The 18102-nt window shown below is 46.4% G+C and overlaps 1 protein-coding gene across 1 annotated transcript; it reads left to right on the top strand.

Moving 5' to 3' along the window:
• Positions 1-101: 101 nt before the first annotated feature.
• Positions 102-18102, top strand: WDR91 (WD repeat domain 91). Its single transcript, XM_074168516.1, has 15 exons — positions 102-224; positions 1940-2119; positions 3584-3791; positions 4620-4702; positions 6884-7008; positions 8565-8742; positions 9018-9176; positions 11265-11464; positions 11897-12047; positions 13495-13589; positions 13915-14083; positions 14835-14943; positions 15499-15611; positions 16358-16555; positions 17449-18102. Exons 1-15 carry the CDS (start codon positions 102-104, stop codon positions 17611-17613), a joined length of 2256 nt encoding a protein of 751 aa, XP_074024617.1. The 3' UTR covers positions 17614-18102.

Genomic DNA, 18102 nt, shown 5'->3' with positions numbered 1-18102 from the left:
CTGGGAGTTGTAGTTCTCCAGGCGTTGGGTCGGGCCGCTTCGCTCGGGGCCGGGCGCCCCCGCCCGTGGGCGGGCGGAGCCGGCGGCGCCGCGGGGCCCCCATGGCGGCGGCGGCGGAGCGGACGGATGAGCTGGTGCGGGAGTATCTGCTCTTCCGTGGCTTTACCGCCGCTCTGAAGCAGCTGGACGCGGAGATCAAGGCGGACCGGGAGAAGGGTTTCCGGGTGAGCGGCGGCCGTATCCCCCCGCTTCCCGGTGGGGCGCCGGGCGCTGGTGCCCCCCGGAGAGGACGCTGTCCCCGGGCAGGCCGCGGGCCCCCCTCCGCGCCCCCGCTCCCGGGGCCGGGCGAGGGGAGCGGGCCGGGCGGTGCTTCCCCGCGGAAGCAGCTCGCCCCAGGGGGCGGCCGCCCCCGACCCGCCCGGGCTCGGTTGGGCGCCGTGGCCCGGCCGGCTGCGCAGGCGGGACCCCTTCCCATCCCCGTTCGCGTACGCGCAGCCTCTCGGCGGTAGGGGGATGTCGGTATTTATCCGGTGGCAGGCTATCCTCCTGCTTGGCTCCCAAGCGGCGTTAGCGCAGGGCAGCGGCGACGGGCTCCATCCCCGCGCCCGCCTTCCCGGCCGGGGGCCGAGGCTCCCGGCTCGGCCCGTCCGAAACCGCCGTCTCCGGGCACGACGTCCGACCTGTAAAACCACCGTGGGGCTTCTCGGCTCCCTGCCGAGAGGAACGGAGAAGAGGCAGCGTAGGAGAGGGGCAGGGGCAGGAGGACACCTCTTTGCCTGTATCTCTTGTCGGTCATAAGACGTTTATCCAGCGGCTGTACAGCTCTGCTCCTTGGTCTGGGTGTTTTAAGCACCAGCTCCCTTGCTACATGCACGGAAATCGGTGCGGGATTTGCCAGCCTCGAAAATACAGTTCCAGTGCTTTGTGCGAGCCTCGTGTTCCTCTAGCAGCGGTTCTGGGCACCGAATGTACTGATTTTGGACAGTCGGATTTTTCTTTAACCATCAATACAACCTTTATAATTCGTAAAACGTGTTGGTTTTGTTTTTAAAGCAGCAGCATTTTGCTAATATTTAGAGATGGGCAAACAGTTGATGTAGTTGGGATAATACTGTCCAAGACAAAATTAGGAAGCGACTGCTGGGATCACAGACATCTGTTCCCTCTATCTGTAGGAAGCCACATCAGAGGCTGGATCATGTCCTAAGACCATTAACTGATGAGGGGGGAGCAAACCACATATTAAACAACTTTGGTAGTTGAATTTTGTATGTGGATTTTTTTTCCCCCGATGCCTCTCTTGGCCAACAGAAATCACTGAACTAAAAAACTATTCTTGCACCCCAGTTCTGCCTTATTCATATTGCAGAAATGATTTTCAAGGAGACATAATGACAAAAAAAATTGTTGCATACTTCTGTACCTGCCTTGTTAGCAGATGGTGCTATTCAAAATAAAGGTACTTAAAAGATTGTAGTACAGCGGATCTTTCTTCTTCTTTCTGTTGGCTAAATACATTTTTTCCTTTTACTGTAACAATAATACTATTTTCCAGGTGCTGCACTTGAGTTTTCACCATTTAATCACATTGTTCCTGTTTCTTCATTATCAACTGACTCTCAAAAGAAGTGGGAAGTTTTGCTTACTTGCAAAAAACCCCACCAACTGTGTTTAGCAAAATGTAATCTTTTTCCCAAAATCTGTTGGCTCTGTTCTTTCTCATTTCTTTCTTTTTTTTTATTTGAAAGGCGCTGCAGAGTTGAAGAGTGCCAATACAAAATGCAGAGTGTTTCCCAGATTAGGAAAATACCTAACACATAAGAGCTGGATTGTAGTAGTGTTTGTGCAGTTAAAGCTTCTCAACGTTGAGTTACAAAAAGTCTCTTGCACCAGAAAAGCCTTCACGTGACTGTAGTCATCCCTGTTTTGCCCTCTTTAGGTGGATAAGATAGTGGACCAGCTGCAGCAGTTCGTTCAGAGCTATGATCTGGCCGCCCTGCGGGATTACTGGAGTTATCTGGACCGACGCCTTTTCAGCCGTTTGGAAGATGTGTACCGGCCAACAGTGAACAAGCTGAAAACCAGCTTATTCCGATACTACCTCGTCCATACCGTTCAGGTGGTGTTTGATTTTTAAGCTTCCCTTTTAAAAAGGATCCTGGTCTCTGAAACCGGAGCAATGAAATACCCTTGTGAGCCTCTTGACGGCCCCGGTGGGTAAAGGATGAGCAATTCATGTGTCATATCAGGACTGTGGTAAGGAGTCTGATGTGGATTCACATGACAAACTTGTAAGCAGGATAGGGAAGCTCAGGCGGGAGGGAAATGCGGTTAGCTGGGAGCGAGATATCCACACTTGGACATGAAAGCGGGTTCCCCTCAGACAGGATGGCTGTTCTGCTGGCTGAGTCCTGCTCAGCCTCTGTTAATAACTTGGATACTGGGAGAGATCACAAGGTTCATAAACACCAGCTCATGTGGCATTGCCATGAGGACAGAGGAAGGCAAGAACAGTGCTCAAAGCAATCTTCATAAGTTGAAGAAACAGGCAGAAAAAAGCCCCAAGCGCCTGTATGGAGGTACAGAACAAGGAACGATGGAGCAGGCGGCGGCAGGGCAGGGCATTACTGCAGCGCTGAGGGCTGACAGGCAGGATTGTCTGTACTCCTTCCTCTCCAACCTGCTGGCAGGACTCATCCAGTCCTTCTGGGCACCACAGTTCTTAAAGCATCAAGGCAGTTGGAGGGTCCAGAAGAAAAAAAAAAAAAGTGACTTGAAGTTGGTGGAGTTGAGCTTCAGTTTCTAAGCGAAGGGAGAAGTGGGCTTCAAATCTGTACAAGGGAATGTGGGAGAGAAAATCAGGGAATGTTTTTTGTTTGCTTTGAATAGAACAGAAAATAATGATCTTAAAATGGAGTGGAGATTATCTTGTTGAAACCCTAGGAAAGTCAGTGGAATATACTCCACAGGGTGGGCTTTGGCAAACAGAATAGACAGATACCTGTCAGGAATTCACGATTCCTTTCTTACCATTTAGAAGCAATGTTTCCTTCTTGATTCCCTGACTGAAAATATTAAATGATGGGGGTTGGTGGAGGAGTCAAAATCTAACGCACATTTCTGGAAGTGCATTTTCTCATGTTTTGTTTTGCCCTGTGCTTACCCCGAGGCATGACTGTCCTGTCTGAATAATGTATCAGAAGGAAACCTTTTCAGGCTACATCTGCTGTAGCCTTGAGTAATTTGAAGTATACTTTGGTCCTGTATACGAACGCTCACAGCTTATATCAGTGCACAAACTGCACTGGTGTAGCTGGAAATCAGTGTAAGTGGTAAGTTCGATTTGCCTCAGCCTTTAAACAAGGCTGTGGTGACTAGAAAGAAAGTTGGATTAAGTGCATTTGTGAGCTTCTCCTAGTGCATTTTGAGATTCTTTCGTTCCTATGTGAATCTGTTTACTCCAAAAGCTCTGTTGGGTGGTGAAAGTAGTTGTTAGTCTATTCGTAACAAGAGCAAAGATTCCTAGAACCCATGTGGTGGTGTGAATGGAAGCATGAACCATGTTGTTCTTGCTGTGTTTCAGACCGGCCGCAATGACAAGGCGCAGGAGTTTTTCCTCAAGCAAGCCTCCGAGCTCCAGAACCAGGCAGAGTGGAAGGATTGGTTTGTCCTGCCCTTCCTCCCTGCCCCGGACTCCAACCCCACCTTCGCCACCTATTTCACACGCCAGTGGGCAGATACGTTTATCGTGTCCCTGCACAACTTTCTGAGTGTCTTATTTCAGTGCATGCATATCCTTTTTGGCAACTAATGGTTAAATCTCCCTTGCCTTGGTGTTATGCTTACTGTTAACAGTAGTGCCAAGAATACAGTATTACAGAACTTGCTGCTTTCAGGTGGTTGTTCGGAGCCAAGACTTATTAGGAAGCTGGTGTTTGCCAGAGGATGTTGGAATAGTTATTGTTCAATTATCTAATGATATGTTATATTCCCTGGGCACAAACAGTTGTGGGTTGTTGCTAATGCTGAACTCATCCCTATGCTAGTGGCTAGAAAACTTGTGCATGTTTTGTTCTGAAACGCTTTTCCAATTTGCTTGGCATGGTACAAAACAGGCGTGCAACCTTGGGAGATAGTCCATGACAGAACTAGCATCTCCTGTTAGACCCTTCTCTGGGTCCGTGTTCACAACATTGTCTAGTGACAGCTCACTAAAACAGGGCAGTTCAACGTTGGCAGAAGTAACAGCTTTTGTCCTGCACTACCGATTTCTGACCTTGTTAGTTTACTGATGGAGCTGGAATACAGCTCATCTTCAGCTGTTTCTTCAGTGTACTCTAATGCAGTAACATAACCTGACTTGTCCTCCGCTTCTGACATGTAAAAAGGAAGAATCTAAAACTCTGCAAAGCCTATGTGAAACAATTTGTGCAAAAGTAAAGTTGGCTTAGGTAAATGAGCTGTTACTAGTCTTCTGGCCTTGCACGTACTTCTTGCTAGAAATACGAACTGGGCAGCTTTGCTGTCTTACAGGCAAATGGCCAGTATGAAGTGCTGGCTTTTAGAATTAAGGCAGGTGCACGTGAGTTCTTGCCTTGGTTTTCTTTAACGTCCCTCACCAGTTCCAGTCATTTTGAACTTTGAAGCTGAATGTCTCAGGAGCAGTCTCATACAAGAAGAAAATGAATCGTTGCGGCATAAGGTCAGAACTGAAGTCACTCTTTAGTCGCTGACTGACTGAGGCTGTGAGTTTTGTAAAATTCGTTCCATCCATTCAAGAAAGTTGTAACTGTTCAGTGCAATTATTCCAGGGCAGATTTTTCTGTAAGTCCTGTGTTATTTTGGTCTATCTTTCAACTGTCTCCAGCAAACTTAGGGTTGTGATCGTATTGTGAAATGTCTGTTCAAGGTATTACTCTCCTGCCACTGGAGATGACTGTCCCTCTCCCTGTGCTGTCTGACAGGTGGCTGGATACTGTGCAAACTCCTTTCCTGCTACACCGCAAAGTCAAGACAAGCTGAAACTAGTGGCAGGTTAAGGGCATATATGGGTGACTACTTGGCATGGAAACCTGTGAATAGTATTCAGTCACTTCCAGATTTTAGCTGATGGAGCAATAGAAACAGGCAATAACTTCTGGCAAAGATGCAGAAACTGTTTCTTCTAAAATGGCCACTTCATCATGGTTGAAGTGCACTTAAAGCAATTTAGATCAACTAATGGAAATGTTGTAAATGTCTGTTTCCTGGTTCTAGACTGTACAGTAAATGGTAAGAAGGGCTGACCAGTTCAGACAAAGTGTTGCCCAGCTCCATGTCTTGTTTTTTACAGTATCATCAGCAGATGCTTAGAGAAAGGGTGTAAGAACATGTAACATGAGTTGGTCCTTTCCGAGTCCAATCTCCCATTAGAGAGATTCAGGAAATCTACAGTTTTAGAACTTTCTAAACTACAGATCACACGTGGATGATCATGTAAAGTGGGAAGCCTTGTTCACATAAGCAGGACTTCAGTTTCACTTCCTCAAACATCCCAAGTAAAAGCGCTCTCTATATGAATACTTCAGTAAAGTAAATTTTGTGTTTTACCTCCTCTGTTCTGTTATATATTGTGCTTCCTCTTTCAACTGTTTTGGTAGCTGATCAACGTTGTTAATTTGTCCTAAAAATGTTGAAGCAAAATAGAATAACTGATTTCAAAAAGGAGGCTTTTTTATTTTTGCGAAAGAAAGGCAATGTTTGTCACTGTGGACTGTATGGAGTCAGTGGGTCAGGCAAACGTTGACAGGAGAGTTCTGCAACGATGATCAATAAATAGGGACAGCAGGATAAAGTTTTGAAATGGAGCTATTTTCTTCCCTCAAATTTTGTATTCTGTACTTTTAGTCAAATTAAAGCTGTTTTTTGTTTGTGGTATGTTGATTGATACCACTTACAGACTGCAGAAGTGTTCTCTGGCAAATAGGCAGAGGTAAAAACTAGACCTTCCTTTTTTGGAGAACTGCTCAGGTCAGAAAAGGAAGCAGCTACCTATAGAATACAGATTTAAATAAAAAATGGCCTGAATAAATATTGAATTCAATGCTAGTTCAAATTAAGTAGTGATTCCGATTTCAGTATTCAAACAATGCAAATACATGAATAGCAAGCTGGATTTCTAAAAGTCATTTTTTCTTGTAATTTCTGTCCTTAAATACTATGATACAAGGAAAAAGAAGAATTATATCTGAAAAACAAATGTACGGAAACAGAAAAGCCTGAGGAACTCTTCATATGAACAAGAGTCACAGGCATAAACCACATCCGTCACAGAAAGCTGTATCCTGAGGTTCCCCTCTGCTAAGAGAGAAAAAGAAAAATGTCTCTTTCTCCATAATGTGGAGATAAATCGCGCTGTTGTGCTTGGGAGGGAACTGGGCAGGGTGTGGAGCTGGATTTCAGGGTGATCTGATGGCGTTGACCTAAGTACATCCTGCCAGCTCGCCAAACCCTGGGCTGTGGGAAGAAGATTACCTTGTAGGCTGGGTGCCCGTACATCGCTACTGTCAGTCACATGCATTACCCTGGTCTTGAACTGCCTGCGCAAAGTGGCTGATCCCTCTGCCCTGGCCAGCTCTCATTTCCCAGCACCATTAACGTTCCTACAGCAACAGCCCAAGGAGAGGAGTTGAAGGGTTTTAAGTAGGCTCCGGTTTCCCTGTGTGTAAAGTACTGATTGTTTTGACTACTTGGACTAATGTGGTGCTCAGCCAGTCAGGGCGGCTTTCTTCCCTCCCCACCCTTCTCGGGCTGTTGAAATAAAAGGAATAAACAGCTTCAGCAAGTGGGAAGGAGGTGAATCTGGGTGACCCTCTGTTTACTTGGCTCTCTTCTCTCCTTGTAGCTGTTTGCTTTGCAGGCTGAATCCTCCCGCTTGAGGAAAGAGGAACTGGAGGTGGAACAAGCAGTTGTGCATCACAAGTTGCCTGCATATGTGGCCAACATGGATCGACTAGGGGACTCTGAGCTGTGAGTGCCTGCAGAGGAGGAACCAGGGACAGGCTCTGCTGTTTTTATTGGGTTAGGGAGCCTCCTTCAGGGTCATTTCCTTGTTCCCTGCCCTGGGAATCAATGCAGGAAGACATCCAGGCAGAAATTCTGGTGACCTGAGTAGGTTTAATGGGGGAATTCGTGACGGGCATTTCTCCTGCTGTTTGGGAGAGAGATTCTTGCCAATCGGTGAGAGCCTAAGCACTCATGGAAGTGATTCTGCTCCGCTCTCAGCATTGCACTAAGATGTTCTGGGCCACCAGGGCACTGGTAGCAGTGCAATACCCTGCAGTATTGCTCAAATGAAGTGGATTGTCTCTTGACTCCTAGACACTCTAGTGCCCTGTGTTGTTTTGTAGACACTGTTACTGCATGACCCAAAGGGTTACGCAGAGACGTTTCTTGATTTTGTGAAGTCAAGGGAAAGGGAGCTTCTCTTCTACGAGGCTCAGTTATGCACAGAATTCCCCATAAACTTGCTGCCGTTAAAATGTCTTTTATGGCTGCATCTATTGTATTCATATCTGCAGAAATTAGGCAGTGTACACAATGATACACCTTGTTCAACTGGTATTTAAACTCTCATTTTTCCCTCAGTACACAGTCATGCAAATCAAGTTTGTGTGTTTGAATTCATTGTATTAGTGAATTACCCCCCCCTTTGCTTTAAAAGGATCTGAAAGCAAATGTAGCTTAGCCACAAGGTATTAATAACTGCTGGGGCTTTGACTTTCTCATGTGCTTCTTTCACTTCTATTCAGACAGGAGGGCCATTTCTCGGTGCCTTTTCCAGTCTCTGTTCAACCCAAAGCCCAGATTTGGTAGAATGCTTCCTTCCTAGAACAGAGGGTAGATGTGATTGTGTTCCCCTTCCCCTGCGTGCTACTCTGCTCTCAGAGGAGGCTGTAGCGGAGTGAGGTCAGACAGTTACATTCTGGGAAGCAGCTGCTGCTTTTGGCATTGTGGGCTGAGAAGGGAGGTGTGTGTAATTGTAGAAATGGACCTAAACTTTCTTGTTTTCTTTGGGTCCAGTTTTTGAGATATTGAGGGCCTGTGTTTTAAAATTGCTGAACATCTCAGGGTGTTCAGTGAAACGCTGGGTACTGAATGCCTCTCGAAGTAGGTCTGTTTTATGCCTTGAATTGGGAATCCCAGCTGAATAGGTACTTTGGAAATCTGGATTCCTCTGCCTATCTCTTAGGGTCTTTCTAAACTAACCATATGGAGTGGAAGGAGTTTGAGGTGGCCCTACAGGGGATTCAGCAACAGCTGGACCCACTGTCTCAGTGGCATCTCTGAGAAGTGAGCTTTGGTTACAGTAATTATAATGATCTGCTCCAAGCACTAACAGAATGTTTTAAAACAGTTTTTTTAATGCAAAGTGGTCTGTTGGCTTGGGAAGGAACATTTGTCCTCCACTGGTTCGAACAGCTGGCACTTGCTTGTTGGGTGGTCTTTGGTCAAGTTGTCTGGCTACACTTTCATATTCTCTTTGGTGGGTTTTATTTGAGGGGTTTTTGTTTTGTTTCAATTAGTGATATGACCTGCAGCCAGAGGAATACTGCACATTCTCTTCAGTCCCGGGGAGGCTTTCTGTCCTCTTTTCTCTCCCAAAGTAAAAAAGGCCCTTCCAGACCAGCCTATCCAAGTGGGGCGTCTCCAACGCAGACTGGCAGTATGCTGCTAGGGAAGAAAGAACCAACAAATCACCAGGTAATTCTCAGCTATGTTTCTTGAAAGGTGCTCAGTATCCAAGGAGTTAACTTGCAGCACAGCACTGCTCCAAGCTTTTGCTTCCATCTGAAAAAATAAAAGGTCCTTTCCTTCCTTGCAAGTGTATGCTGGGCCTGAATGCAGCACAACAGCTGCTGTTGTCTGGGGGCTTGTGGAGCCCTTGCAAGTACTTGGTTTCTTTGCCTCCTCTTATGCTGTTTGTTCTGCAGCCTAGCACAAGTGTAACTTTGCCAAATCATTCCTCTGCTTTCCAGAGTGCCAAAGGGAAAGAAGGAACAGTGAGCTCTAAGGACGGGAAGAGCCACTTCAGTGGGTTAATAACAGGCGAGTCAAGTTCCCTGCAGCAGCGGCAGAAGCGCTTGCAAGAGCATGGGAAGGAAAGGAAGGAACTGCTGTCAAAAGGGACCTTCCAGGTACTGGACAACACTGCAAGGCTGGGAAGCAGAGGGCTGGTATTTCTGTAGTTTGTTGTGATAGGTGGTAAAACAAGTGCAAGTGTTCCTGTTAAGCTTCTGATTGCTACTTTGATCTAACTGTATCAAAGGTTAATCTGTGTAGTTAATCAACTCCTTCCACACTCAGTTTATTCCTGTGTTCCTGGAAGGGAATCAGTATTGACATTTCAAATGGAAGAAAAGTTGTCTTTTGTTATGATCTTTTCACCAGCCTGGTCCTGGGGAGGGTATGTTCCATCCACCTTAATGGTTATGTTCAAATACCTTGTTATAATCTCTGTTCCTTAATGGCAATGGGCTTGGCTCACCCGTCCTGCCCAAGTGAGTTCTCTCCTGTGGGTTCTTAATGCTGGCTTGTGCAGGCTCTGTGTGGGACAGACAAAAAATGATAAAAAGTTTTCCTAGATAGGAGTGGAAATATCGTTTGTAGCAATGTTTGCTTTTTGGAATTTTTTTTTTCAATGTATGTTGCAGTTTTGCCTGGGGGTTTACCTTGCTTTCTAATCTAATGAAATAATAAAACTATGTCCTGGATTTGAACTGCTGAAGGTCAGTGGACTACTTCTGTTCACCTGTGTATTGTCTGGCTTTCAGCAGGCGTGTGGTCAAAGGATACCGAGCACAGGAATGATGGCTGCATCTCAGCCATGTTTATTTTGGCTGTATGAGACACTCTGCTATGGGGGAGAGATAGTGCTGAGGGACTGTTGCCTACAGGCCCGTATGTGTGGCTGTTCTGTGTTTGGGAGCGCTGCTTTAGATAGGAAATGTTACTTCACCACTTAGCATTCAAGGCTATTAGAACTTTTCTCTTCATGGCTCATCTAAAACATTTTAATTAAACATCGGTCAGAAAATTCCAAAGCCCAGTTTCCCAATAAGTATCCTTTGACTTTCCTTTTTCGGTGATGTTCCAGGTTGCGGCAGTGTTTTCCTGGCTCTGTAAGAGTTGCTTCTTGTGCTCTAGGGGAAGCTGATAATACTTAGCTTTCCATTGTTCTCAAAGCACGTGAGCAAAAAGAAACTGAAAGACGGCACTGTTTTTTTCACGAGTGTCATTCATTGGTGGTTATCTCCCCGCATAAACTAACACAGAGGGGCTTTCTTTGATTTATTTCCCAGTCTTGTCCAGCGTCGTGGTTTCAGATGACTTGATTACGCAGTATTTGATCCATTACTCAAGATGTGAAAGCTACTATACGTACGGCAAGGATGTGTTAGGGAACAGGGGTTCAAACCCATCGATACCAATAGCGTTTTGGGGGCCTTTCATCTTCAGAGGATGGTTTAGCAAAGGAACGCTTGCAGGTGTTTTCTTGGTTTACATGCTATATCTGCTTCTTGTTCGGCTTCTGGTGGCAAGGGAGGGCTATGCTGCTTTCAAACACTTCTGTGTGCCGCAGTACAGATCTTGTCTCATTTGGATACCTTCACCTCCTAAAACTCCATTTGTTCTGTCTGCCCTGTCAAGTTGGATTTTAAACTTTTAGACTCGTGTGTTGACTCTGCCGTTGTCATCAGTGGCTGCAGTGGCTGACCCAGTGCGCAAAGACTAAACCTCTGGCAGAGGAGGGTAATCCATCCACTGGGGCTTACCATCCAACAAGAGTTTTTGTGCAGGTTTACTGAATTACATGTTTTACAGACTTAACTTACATTGCTGAATGCAAGAATTTCTTGAAATATGTTGATTTACTTGTGAATCTGTGCTCTAATGGCATCATCAAAACAGGTCTCTCCTATCAGCTGAGGTATGCCAAACAGATGTTGTGGTTCCTTTAATTCTTACAGGAAAGTGTATGGCTGGGCACGTGAAGTGGGATACAATGGACTCTACACCCAAGGAGGCCATATTAAATGGTGCAATTGTGCACTACACTATCCTTGTGCATTGTTGAAAGGTCCCTGGCAGAAGGAGTGTTGAGCTGACAGTGTTTCTGTTTCAGTGCAGCTTCTTGGGTTTTTGTCCCAGCAGGCTGGGGTGGCTGAAGAGCTTCATCTGGAGCTGCTGCTTCCTTGTATTTCACACAGGATTTCTTCCTTCAGGGCCAAAGTGCTGAGAAGAAAACGGATATTAGCACAGCTGAGACGGAGCCATGCTCAGAGCTGCATGCTGAGCAAGTAGAGACTTCAACCAAAATGCCTACCAGCAGTGCAGAGGCTACAGGCGTCCGGCAGGAGCAGCCTTTCATTGTCCTGAGTCAGGAGGAGTATGGGGAGCACCATTCATCCATTATGTACTGCAGGTAATGGACTGGCAGAAGACGGCTTTCTCGTAGAAGCCTCTGTAGATGACTGGCTGTGTCTGGCCTTTTTCTTCCAGCCTCTGTTCTGTCCTGCACATCGTGCATGTACTCTCAGTTGCAGGACGGTCAAGTTGGTGTGACCGAAAATAGCCTGTACCTTGTGCAGCGAGAATGGATGGAGGGTTGTGACTGGGGGTTGGCAGCCAGGAGGAAACTCCCTGGGAAAGCAGGATAGTATTGCTTAAGGGCATTATGCTTTGCATGTGGAGCTTGGTTTGCTTCATTGTGCCAGTTAGAGTGGACTGAGCAGAAAGTTCTGATTCCTGCAGAAGGAACTGGTGTGTGGCCAGGAGTATGTATGTGCTGGGGTATCTACTTGCATCTAAGAGCTTAAGGGAGAAAAACATCCAATCGGTTTCCTTCTGCACATAGGGTTGATTGTTCTGGACGGAGGGTGGCCAGCTTGGATGTGGATGGGGTCATCAAAGTCTGGTCTTTTAACCCCATAATGCAAACTAAAGCTTCATCCATTTCCAAATCTCCATTGCTGTCTCTGGAATGGGCGACCAAGCGTGATCGGCTGGTGAGTAGTCTGCGTGTGGAGTCTCGAGAGTCACAGCAGATGAGTTGGGGCTGTGTTGCACATTAACTTCTAGACAGCAGCATTGTGGATAAGATCAGAGCAACAGTTTATTTCTGCCTGAGGGGGGCATGGGGATCTGAAGCCTGTAGGATCTAAAAAAAACTAGAGTGGGGAGTGTGCTCTGTGTATTGAACAAGGAGTTCACTGCTGGTTGCCCTGCGACAGAAGTTCCCAAGCTGCAGTGTGGGTACAGCTGCAGGATAGAAGTATTTCCTTTAAGGGAAGTGCCCCTCTCCCTGCAGAGCAGGCAGCCACTTGCAAATGCAGGCAGGGGCAAGCTGGTTCAACAGCCCCTGAGGACCCTGCAGCAGGGAGCTGTGGAGCTTTATTTGCACCCTGAGCCAGAAGCAGAGAAGGGAGAGCGGGGCTGAGGCGCTGGGGTGTGTTGTTGGCATTCTGCTTGTGCAGGTATGAAAAGGGCTCCATAGCCAGTTTTATACTGGTGCCTTATGAGTTTGGGGTTGGTGGTGTGGAGCTTGGGGCTTGTTTAAATATCATGATAGTTTCCTATAGCACGTTTTCTTCAGTTCTGTTACCAGAGAGGAGTTTAAAATTATATGCATTCTTCAGAGTCCTAGAACTGTTGCTAGTGTTTCATTCCCTTGGCGAAGAGACAGGGCTGTGTGAGAAGGCAGGCCTGCAACTGAAGGAATATTGTTCACACTCTGGCACTGATGATGTGTTGCTCCTAACCCCAGAATACCACCTGTGAAGAGCTGGTGCTACAGCTTCTCTCTTTCTTTGTTTTGCTCTTAAAAAGGAAGTTGTCCATGCAGTTGTTCTGATGTTTCTTCTGCTTTGTGGAGTTTATTTCCTGCTTGCTGCTAGAAAGATTCTTCTTTCTGAAATATATGGGGATTCAGCAGCAAACCAGGCTCTGAAGTGAGAAGGATCTGGCTTGCTTCATTTTCTTTGAAATGCATCCTTTCATGCTTTTACTTAGACTTTAAATAGTAGTGCCACTGATGGAGCATGTGTGAGCCCTTCTGAATGATTTCATTCTCCCCTGGCTGAAAGAAGGTGGCTTCTACTTGGTTTTGTCTTAGATTCTTAATTCTGTGTTACTCTTTCCTTGCTCACCTAAATATTGAGACCGCACATATGTTTTGCATCCTATAATGTTGAGCCGTACTCTAGAAAGTGGCTTTTACTCCACCTTGGTGCCTATCAGATCTTTCTCTTGCTGGAAGGCAGTGCTTTCACTCTGACTTCTATGGCTCTGGGGTAGTCCTACTCAGCATGCTGTGCACAGAAAGACAAGACGTACCCTAATGGAGCGATGTTTAATCTGAATGCATAAGTAGAAAAAAATTTACTCTATGGTGGTGGTGGTTGGACAGCATCATTGTACTCACTCTCCTTTTATCTCCTCCTTGCTGGTTTCAAGCTATTGCTTGGCAGTGGGGTTGGAACGGTTCGTCTTTATGACACAGAAGCAAAGAAGAATCTTTGTGAAATCAGCATTGATGAAGACATGCCCAGGTAACTCTGGAATACTGATTTATTTTTTTCATATATAAATACAAATGTTGTCATGTTTATCTGTGAAAAGGTGGGTGAAGTCTCAACGTTCCTATTGCAACTGCAGAACTGTCTAGGCTTGATGCGGTAGGCAGTCCCTTATCTGAGCAGTGTAAAACTGGTCAGTTAAATGTGAGACACTCAAAATTTGTCTAAGCACATGAATCCTATCCTCCTTTACAGTGCACCCTGTCTTGAAGGGTCTTAATGGGAAAGCTTGTAATCGAGTGTTGTGCTTGAGGCAGTTGATGGAGAGAGGCAATTCAGACTGTTTGTTGTATTTCAGGATCCTCTCACTTGCCTGCAGTCCAAGTGGGGCCTCCTTTGTGTGTTCTGCGGCAGCCCAGAGCCCCATCTCCCACATGGACTTCTCAGCAGTCAGCTCCGGAGGCAAAAGCATGAACCAAGTTCCTGGGAAGCTGCTGCTGTGGGACACTAAGACAATGAAGCAGCAGGTACTTGCTGGGTTTCTTTCCTGTCTCGGTCTGCTTGCTGAGAATGAGTGTCTTCTGTTTCTCTTTCTAAATTATGTTTTTCAATACCCTTCTTTTTTTCCCGCTTTCCTCTTTTCTCCTCTGTCCCAGGCAGGATAAAAATGAATAGTGTAAGTAACTGCAGGGTTTGGGAGGGTGTTTGGTTTTTTTTTGAGGGATTCTTCAAAATAATCTTCAAAATAGCTTTGTTTCTGTCCTGCCTGCAGAGTTTGTGACACGAAATGTTCCGAGTGGATTGAATGATGCTTGCCTCAGGCTTTCTCTAGTTGTGCTATACTGAAGGGTTTTCTTTGCTGCAATTTCCCCTGCCCTACCTGTTTTTAAGTGAAGTGCTTCTTTCAGAGATTTCACCTCATGTCATCATCTTCATTGTTTTGATTTAGAGAGGTCAGATTCTGTTCCATCCTTTGCCCCTAAGAAATGCTGTCCCTGACATGTAGGAGAAAGCAGCGTACTCAAGCTAATGCCTGCCAGAAGCTGATTTTGCAGCCTTGAGGCAGTGGTCAAAAAAGCTGTGGCTTGGCTGAGGTGAATTGTTGGTTTAGTGTTACAGTAAAATGCAGCTGCCAACCTTGAAATCTGTAGCCATGAGAGGTGTAGGGCTCCAAACTGGAGGAGGAGTTCTTGCTACTACTTCTTCCCTCCCCTGGAGATCAGCTCTTCAGCACCCCCTGCTCCGTTTCTCAGTATTAATGCAGACTTTCTCTTCCAGCTGCAGTTCTCCCTGGAGCCTGAGCCCATTGCTATTAACTGCACAGCCTTCAACCACAATGGCAACCTGCTGGTCACTGGGGCTGCAGATGGGATTGTTCGTCTCTTTGGTATGTTGAAATTGGGCGGTGAGGTGGTCTCTGTGTCCCCCCAGCTGGCTGCCTCTAGCACCATTTTTCTGCCAGCAGGGAGGCAGCTGTGGGACATACCTTCTACCTTGGTGTTCCGGCATTTTCTCTCTTCCCCAATAGCTCTCAGGAGCAAATTGATATAAACTTCTGGCCTGGCTGCTGAGCTGGAGGCTGCAGTCCCAGGTTTGTGGGAGGACAGAGCTGGCAGAAGCTGTGAGGGACAGGGTAGCAAGGGGAGGAGAAGAAGAAAGGTGGCAGTGGGGCTTGGATGCAGAATGCCTGTGGTTGGCAGTGAACGTGGAATAAGCAGCCCTGTAAAGCCAGAGAAGAGGTGACTAGTTACAGGCAATGATTTTTGTGGCCGTGTAAAAGCCTCATACTGGAGAATAAGCACAGAGTGCTGGGATTGGATTGGGCTCCTCCAGGCTGGTTTAGGGGGCTGGGACAGAGACCTTATGAATGTAAAGTACCTCCCTCTCTTCACCTCAGCTCTGTGTGAGTACGCAGAGTGTTCAGTACTGATTCTCCCCTCAGATATGCAGCAGCACGAGTGCGCCATGAGCTGGAAGGCACATGATGGGGAAGTCTACTCCGTTGAGTTCAGCTATGATGAGAACACAGTCTACAGCATAGGCGAGGATGGCAAGGTAGGCTCTGGGTGACCTTCTACTGGTCAGTTGGCAGTGAGATCCCTTCCCCATGTGGTGGGGGTAGCAGTAAAAATACCCTCAGAATCTGCAGGATCTGTGGGCTGCTATTTGTAACCTTAGGTGTGCAGCACCACCCTGCTGCATGCAGTCCCTGCAGAGAGGGTGGCTGGAAAGTGTATTAACAGGTGGAACTGTCTTGGACCTTGTCTACAAATCCTACTGTTGGTGACATCCCCTTCCTAGGGAATCCATGTGAAGGTGACCTTTCTGTGCCCCTGAGATCATCACCACATTTGAAATCTGGGATTCCCCAGGGAGCAGATCCTTGACCATTCTGCATAAATTTCTTTGTCAGCCTCTCCCTGTTGCTTATAATAAAGGCTTCAGTTTGTGCAGTTCCACAGTCTTCAGCCTAGAGGTGTGGCTCAGGGAGGGAGACTGCCTGAAGGTGTGGGTCCTTGGCTGGTGAGAGTTAAGTGAATTTACACCAGGATCCTGCATGCAATGTGGAAGGAAACGTAGGCAGCAGTGCTCGTGGAAGGTAGGACATATGTTTGCCTGGATAGTAGGTACAGCCTTAGCAGCCTGTGTTTTATAAATATAGCCACTTAGATAAAGATGTCAAAGTGCCATCTTCTGTTTGTGAGCAATAGCCACTTCACTTAAAAATGATGAGTGGCCCCTCTACTTTCATCCCAGTCAATTTAACGATGGGCTTTTGTCATCTCTTTTTGTCATTCTAGTTTATTCAGTGGAACATCCACAAAAGTGGCTTGAAGGTGTCAGAATATGATCTTCCCAGCGAAGCTACAGGTCCTTTTGTTCTGTCTGGGTACAGCGGCTACAAGCAAGTCCAATTCCCACGAGGAAGGCTTTTTGCTTTTGACTCTGAGGGCAACTATATGTTGACATGTTCTTCTACTGGGGGAGTAATTTTTAAGGTAAGTCTGAGAAGTGGTGGGGAGTACTCTGACGCATCCGTACAAGCTTTTTCTTGTTACAAGGCTGCAACAGCAGCCACTGGAAGTTCTCAAGCAGCACCTACCCATCCCTGCTCTGTGAAAGTTGCCGGTCCGTTTCATACAGTGTGCATTTTAGCAGCATGTGGTGTTTAGCAAGTGTTTGAGCCCTCTGTAAGCATTTGGCCCTCTATATGTAGCCAGAGGATGTGTGTACCTTGTTCTTAAAGCTTAGCTGCAGCAGTTTTCCGTACTGCCCAAGTACCTGCGATAAAGTTTTAGGGTTTTTTATTACATTGATGCCTGCCAGTGCAACGCAAAATGTGTGACTGTTGACTGATGCTCACCTTTAATCCGCCTTGTGAACTTGCTGATGTTAGTTCCAGCCTGATTCTTTCCTCTGACTGTGTACTGAAATGAAATGAAGGGGAAGGCTGAACAGTTCCAAGTACCCAAATTTCTGTGCCTCAGGAACAAGTGGTTACTGATCACATGCCCCTTGGCTGCCTTTTCTTGAGCCGATACCCATCAGTATAAGCCATCGCAAGGCAGATTAGATGGAATTTTTACTTTGCATCTAGGGCATTCAGAGCACCCGCATTAACATGAGCTACAGCTTAAGACTTAACGTGCTCTTCATCAGTGTGTGCTTTTAGCCTGCCTTGTTCCATTATTGAAGCTGAGCTGCTTGAGCTCACATGCTTCTGTTGTGAGACTGGAAATTTGTTTCCTTGTGTGTGCTAATACATCTCAAAATCTCCCTGATTATTAGTACACATAATTAAGCAGAAAAGGGATATGGAGTCTGTAGCAAGCTTTGGCTTCCTCTGTGGGTACACTTGCCTCCTTAAAATCTTATTCTTTCCTTCTTTTAGTTAAATGGTGAGGAAAAGGTTCTGGAGAGCTGCCTTTCCCTGGGAGGACACCGAGCCCCTGTTGTCACAGTGGATTGGAGCACAGCCATGGACTGTGGGACCTGTCTCACTGCCTCTATGGATGGGAAGATTAAATTAACAACCTTACTGGCTCAAAAGTCTTAACCTGGACAGCCGTGAAGGGAAAGAGCAACAGACTTCACAAAACCAGTGTTAACTCCACAGGAACAAACTGCATGGGAGAGAAGGCAAACCACAGTCTCTCTTCTCATTGTAGCTTTTGCCTCTTGAGAAATGTTAAATACATTTGCCAAACCACTGTGCAATAGAATGCCAGTATGGGACTGGATCAGTGGCAGCGCTAAATAAGTCTCCACTGACCCAGTGTGGCAGCCAGACTCCCTCCGTTAGGGAGTCTTGGGTAGCACATGGCTAGAAGGCTGCTGGGATCGTGTCAGGGGTTCTGCAAAGGAAGGTGAGGCTGGAGGAGGTATGCATGAAGCAGCACAGTGCATGGTGATAAGATGGCTCAAACTGGAAAGGCCTGTGCAAACCAGAGTATTCTTTCAGTATAGCATCTGTTGTTGTGCTTTTTTTGTTTTGTTCTCATTTTGATTTTTTTTTTCCATAAAAGAAAATATTCCCTTGCACTTG

Source organism: Numenius arquata, chromosome 2 (genome assembly GCF_964106895.1).
Source record: "Numenius arquata chromosome 2, bNumArq3.hap1.1, whole genome shotgun sequence".
Lineage (NCBI taxonomy): Eukaryota > Metazoa > Chordata > Aves > Charadriiformes > Scolopacidae > Numenius > Numenius arquata.
This window is presented reverse-complemented; position numbering and strand designations above follow the sequence as displayed.

Excerpts from the sequence above, each read along its gene's own strand:
- WDR91 (XM_074168516.1), top strand. The coding sequence starts at position 102 with ATGGCGGCGGCGGCGGAGCGGACGGATGAGCTGGTGCGGGAGTATCTG. Across the intron at positions 11,465-11,896 it reads TCATCCATTATGTACTGCAG|GGTTGATTGTTCTGGACGGA; the intron begins GTAATGGACTGG and ends TTCTGCACATAG. Across the intron at positions 13,590-13,914 it reads ATTGATGAAGACATGCCCAG|GATCCTCTCACTTGCCTGCA; the intron begins GTAACTCTGGAA and ends GTTGTATTTCAG.